The 6,409-nt window shown below is 34.8% G+C and overlaps 1 protein-coding gene across 1 annotated transcript; it reads right to left on the reverse strand.

Moving 5' to 3' along the window:
• Positions 1-2,210: 2,210 nt before the first annotated feature.
• Smp_124360 (putative glutathione peroxidase) lies at positions 2,211-5,798 on the reverse strand (the record flags this gene model as incomplete). The annotated part of the gene is made up of 5 exons (XM_018793062.1): positions 2,211-2,385; positions 3,995-4,143; positions 4,179-4,323; positions 4,363-4,451; positions 5,742-5,798. 5 exons carry the CDS (start codon positions 5,796-5,798, stop codon positions 2,211-2,213), a joined length of 615 nt encoding a protein of 204 aa, XP_018647612.1.
• Between the last annotated feature and the right edge of the window lie 611 nt (positions 5,799-6,409).

Here is a 6,409-nt window from a genome sequence, read left to right on the forward strand (position 1 = left end):
CTCAAATCAATTGTCGTCGATCCTCATGATCCAGTCAGTTCTAATGGATTCTCTGTTAAATGTGACAAACATGTTTTATATAATGTCACATTAATAGTAACTTGGGTATATGAAGATCCAACAGTCTTTCGTGGGGGGAGGATGAATTCGAGAAATTTAGAATCCGGATTTCTCAAAAAGGGGAGGTGTTATATCCACTGGTGAATTATGAATGATAACTTTTGAGGACTATTTATGGACCAATGTAATATGTATATTTCCTATTGTATAATTGTTGTATCATTACCTTTATTTTGACCTTTGAACTATTATTATACGATTCTTGAGTTATCATCGGTCTATTGATTACTTTCCCCCTATTCACAGCCACATTTGGCCAAATATTGTACAAATGTTATTTTCTATTTTATGGTACGATGTGGTCTGTTTGGTTGGTATATAAACCCAGTGTGTTTGTGAATAATGATTCATATTGCAGAGGCTGTTATTGGTGTTCTGGACTTAACTGGGTGGGCTAGGCAGAAAGCAGGACCGAGTAGTACTCAAGACTGCTCATACGGCTTTTGTGTATTATTGATCCGATCAATAAATTCACTGCTCTCTAATTGGCGGCCTTACTACGTTCATATATCAAACAGGGCACGCACGCACCAACACGTTATAACAGTTCCCTCAGGCTACTGGAGCCCATATGCACCATTGGTTTGGAATCAGCGTTTTCCAACTCCTTTACGTGAACTCACCGGCCCGGTTAAAGCGCCGGACATTCGCTTTTCGTCCTCTCAATTTTGTAAACAACAGTAACGCAACGAGAAGGCAGGGAGTAGGATTGCCTTGGCAGAGGCTGTATACGCGTGACCGTGTGTGAGAGCATTTTGAGAGATAGGGTGGGCCATCCCCATTCTCGGTTGTACTGTTTCGTCTTCCCCATTATCATTATTATTATCACAACACTTTCACACACTAATCTGTGGTCGTTATAGTTCTTTTTCCTCCTCTGTTATACGCACGTTACATTCTTTTTCTCTTCCCATTCTCATTGTTGTTGTGTGGCGCATATATCTGGTGCCTCCTTGTACCAATATTAATGTGTTCAAATAAATAAATAAATAAAGGAAATATTTAAAAATACAGTGTCAAGTATTTAAGTGCTAGGCATAAACTGTTCTAAGAATTGTTCGCACTTGAATTACTTAAGTCTTGTGAAAAAACAGTGTAAGTTAACATTTATACGCCCGAATGATATTCATTGACTATATTGTTTAATCTCACTAATGTAGTCACTTCAGGGCACATAATGCGAAAAACAGTTTGATTTGTCAGAAAATGATTTTAAAAAATAATTAAATAGAGTTTTGTATCATTAAAGGAATTACGAATTAACTCCGATTTTATCCTATTTAAGCTTGACAAGGTATTAGGTGCGGTTTGATCACAAAAATAAAATGCATTCTATTACAAGCAATAATAGTAAATCTATGACTGATGTGGACTCTGATGGAATAGATCAATGAGAAGGAAGAGTAAATTTGGATCTTTTCAAATAGCTCAACTTGAATGTCCCTAGTAAGGAAGAATTTATTCCATTATAACCTATGGGTTCTGAGTATTCTCATTGATTATTATATGGATTACCAAATATCTACAAGATTGACATCCATTTACGCTGATTGTTATCCGTGTATCGGTCAGCTCTACAAATAATTTTGCCGAAAAGTTGACGAAAATGTTAAATCCTATGAGGACCGTCCGCGTTAGTATTCTCTGAAACCTTATTGAAATGATATATTTGGAACCAGGAAGCTTAGACAGAAGTGACTCATTTTTCATTTATGAATATACAAGATAATAGGTACAGTTTCTGAATACTTTTGAATACTGTAAAGTGAATATTTGATTTTAATCATCTGGACATTTTGAGACTTTATAAACAATCATTTAAATAAAATGGTAATACCATGGTACTTTTTAATCGAATGGTACTTAGTTTGGACAGTCATGTTGATACAACCTAAATGGTTAATCATGTTTGATCTAAGATTTGACCGCGAAGTACATTTGATAAGCAATAAAGTATTTATGCACTTTTGTTTGTTGAACTACTTAAATATATTACATAGTAATACAATAATATAAGTGTATAGGTAAAATATACGTCGAATACATTTACGTTACGAAATGTTTATTTATGAAATATAATATGTAGTCTGTTAATTTTGTGACGAATGGTCAAAGTCTAAAATTACTGATTCTATGACCTCAATAAAGCGTTTGATAAACATAAATACAATAAAACTTACATTGGGGGGAGTTATCGAACTGTAACGAGATACAGGAGTACCGTTTCTGTCAACTAGAAATTTCACAAAATTCCATTCAATATCTCTGTAAGATATAAAGTAGTTATATAGATTTTAATCGAAAACAAAAATAGGGACCACCAGACACAGTAAAAATTAAGGTCAAATATTAATTCACCTACAACATAAACTTATTAGAATGACAAGAAAATAAAATCAGAATTCTATGGCAAAATTACACATGTTATATGATACAGGCATTTAATACAGGCCTATGAACATCAATCATATATTTCATTCAAGTTTTATAAACTTTATTAGCTTAAAAGATAAAAACAAATATAACTTTACTGATCAATTACAAATATTACTTAGTTAGTAGATGCAAGGTAGAACCCGGAACATCGGTTTAAGTTACGATACTATATTAGCACAAGGAGATAAAACTTTCGAGATAAATCTCGCAGCAGTAAAAGAAAGCTGATATCAGTAGTAATCAAAGAGACAGGCTACAAGACGCCACAAAAATACTGTGGAGAGATTCGGGGACTTAAATACTACGTTCCCAAACTTGAAGGGCAAATATGTAGTCTGCACACCCAAGTCCACATTTGGAACCGACTTGGTTCTCTCGGGTTCGTGTATCAATGAAGCTAAACCTGACTACCAAGCTTAATTTTTGACCTGATACATTCGTTAAATGTTAGGGGGATATTGCGGTGTTTGTATGAACTAATGATTTCTCTGTACTTGATGACTGCTTGATTTCCAATTCCAAATACAATACGTTCGTTTGTGCTCATCTAATACTTTTTGGTTAAATTGCGCTATTTCTGGGATTCCTAGTTTGTACTATGATTCAAATACTCCTAATTATCACTGATATACTTTGTAGTATGTTTATAGTAGCGTCACAATTCTAAACGGAACGTAAGTGAAAAATAATTATGGCAGGAAAATACACCTCACACTATAAAACAAATATACCATCAGAATGTCATCCGTTTACGAAGGTACAGTCAGTTGCAAGTCTTGTAGAGCTACTTTTCACTTTCACTGTAGAGAGCACACACTGACCATCAATCCACTGGGAAAAATATGGTCATTATGGATGCTTTTATGATAAGGAACTGGCGGACATTTCACGAAATCGGTATCAGAGACATAGAAAAATGTAGCTAATTGCCTTCAAACGCCCTGGTAACGACTGAGGGTTGAAAATTCTCTTATATGGTCATGCGTACATAGCCACTGTCAAGACAGTTCTACTCACTGCATTTTTTACAACGGGGATGTTGTTTACGAAATTGAGAGGACGTCAAGAGAATATCCGAGGCTTAAACAGGTTTAGTGGTTATAAAGTATGAACATGGAGGAGTTGGGAAACCCTAAGTTCAAAGCAATGGTGCATGTGAGCACCAGGATTCCGAGGGAACAAATGGCGTATGAGCACAGAAATGAAATATTCGATTATTGACAGTTTTTCAAAACGGTTACGTACTGTGTCAGTAATTCATGAGCGGAATGAGAACAGAAGCTTGTTTTTAGATTATCATGAATTTCATGAGGTTTGATTACTACATCGCTTGAGAGAAGTGTTTACGAAACGGAAACCATGTAAAAGAAGTACCGTAAAGAAGGGGATTTAAATTCTCGCACTGATATCAAAATTTAAACTAGTATTGAGGGCTTACCTGGAAAACCAAGACGATATTGACTGTTTCAGAAACTTGTACAACGGAATAGCATTTTCACCATTAACATCAATTTTGTGGAACAAATCGAATGTTACATTATACTTTGCTAACACGCGCTGTTTTATTTCTTGATCAGTTCCGGGTTCCTGAAGGTAGACCAGTTATGTCAACCGTAAATTACCTGTCCTCTAAACTGATTACAAGGAAAAGCTAAAATTCGGAAGCCATTTTCAGAATATTGGGTATATAGTCTCTGAAGCTGGGGATAATTAGTGCCTGCAAGGCCTCACTCAGTAGCAACATTCACGATTATGCAAACTTTATTTCTATAGATAAAATTAGTCGGGAATTAGCAGAACACCTACAGGTACTTTTTCAGTTGAACTTCATTACCGTCAATATCAGTGACAGTAAAATCATAGATTTTACCAGATGCTGGACTTCTCATGCAAGCCTATAAAGTATTTTAAAAAATTAAGATTACGGCGGCACATACCAGAATATTTGTAAAATACGTATTCCAACTACAGTAGTTACTTCATGCATACAAAAACACTTGGACAGGGGTTAAAAGGAAAAACTGACACACTGCAGATTGATGAGATAAACCACTAAAGTAAAGCAAATAAAGTAATTTCAAAACATGTCAATCCATAATTGGTTGCAGATTACTAATACCTTAAATCGACAGCATGACATGAATAATTACAAAGGAATTTTCAGGAAACAAAGCCTGATCATTTAATTTGAATGAGCTGAAAAAAGATTAAACATAACTGGTGTATTTTTATCACATTATGCTGAGCATAGTCATGATAGTTGTTAACCGACCAATTAAGTAAAAGTAGTGAAATACATGCATGCGTTGGATACTGAATCAAATCCAATACCTGGTGATCGCTGTGCACATTTTTATCAACAGCTGTTACGAAACAGTAAAGGATCCTAGAAACGTTACCTGATTACCCAAATAAAAGTAAGTGGGTACGGGAGGTTATGGTGTATTCAAATGATTGAAAACATTTTGCTGAGAAGGTGGGCATCGGAAGCCAGATAAGTAACAAGTGAATATATTTTTTTGTATGAATGCATGATGAGCAATGGCCTTCAGATGTTTTTTCATTTGTGCTTGGTTGGGACATCTAGCTGTTAACTAACTGACTTCTAACAACCTCTTCAAAGATCTACTGGTTTAACTCTAAGACACTAAAAACCGAATGACTTTGACGATGTATTTTATATCTATCATTTATGAAATGACTCTGATGAACTAACTAAACCTAGAACGAAAATTAAATGATGGTACTAATATTTGTATTTCCCAGACTACTCATTTAATTTTAACCAAGTGCCCTCGAAATCACCTGGAATGGCAGAATACTCAACCTTATCAAACTAAGAAATAGTGTAAAATGGGTACTAGTATCCTATCGAAAACATTGAAATCAGCTGCAAAAAAATGATTAGCAAAGTTGAAAATAATAATAAACCTCAATGATACCCAAGGGGCAGTAAATGAGTACTCTTTCGTGCAGCTGCTGTAGACCTTCGGCATTTTTCCCAAAACTGTCAGAAGCACTAGATAACCTGACGAACCATTGTATGAATTCAGTGAAAACAGATTTCTCAATCAAGTGCACAGTGGTTTTAAAAAACGTACATCTTGTACTCTAAAAAAATTACTGTTCTCTTTACAGTACAATACATTTCCGCAAACAGCCCATGCACAAATCCAAAAACTTACTTCCGAATTGGCCAAGAAGATTATCAAGCTTAACAAACTTGTAAAACGATCAAACATCTTAAAATATTTGCAGACGAGTAGGATTGCGTCTAGCTACATGAAATGTGTGTTGAGGGGGTATGCATATAAAAGTATATCAGAGAATCTGTAAGAGATAAAAACAAGTGAAGTGAGTTAAAGATTCAGTAATAATAACTAGTAAATCTGTCAACAGTTAGAAAAATGTACACCATCAACTAAAACGCATATGTGTTTAATCATTTGTTGTAGATCCTTCATGATTCACAAAAATATAGCAAACAGCGACTACGTGACAACTACGAAAAAAAGAAGACAGTGTGTTACGAGTGTTTATTTCGAATATTTAATAATATGGGCATATGTACCCAATCTCCCTATTTTTGAGAAAAACCTCAAACGAATGGTCATGTTCAAATTTTCCCCAATGTTTGGGGAAACATTGGGTAAAAAGCCCAAAATCTATGTTGCGCAGTTGCCCGTACAGTGTACTTTTTAAGCCATTTAAAACGAAATAACAAGCAATAATAATAAATATAATCATTAGTTTCTATCAACATTATATTACCGACATTTACGTTTTGTTTCAGTATGTCAAATAGACACGCGACAAAGAAGCGTAGGTTACACACCACTTTTTCAAAGATCTT

This window comes from Schistosoma mansoni, chromosome 1 (assembly GCF_000237925.1).
Source record: "Schistosoma mansoni strain Puerto Rico chromosome 1, complete genome".
NCBI classification, from domain to species: domain Eukaryota; kingdom Metazoa; phylum Platyhelminthes; class Trematoda; order Strigeidida; family Schistosomatidae; genus Schistosoma; species Schistosoma mansoni.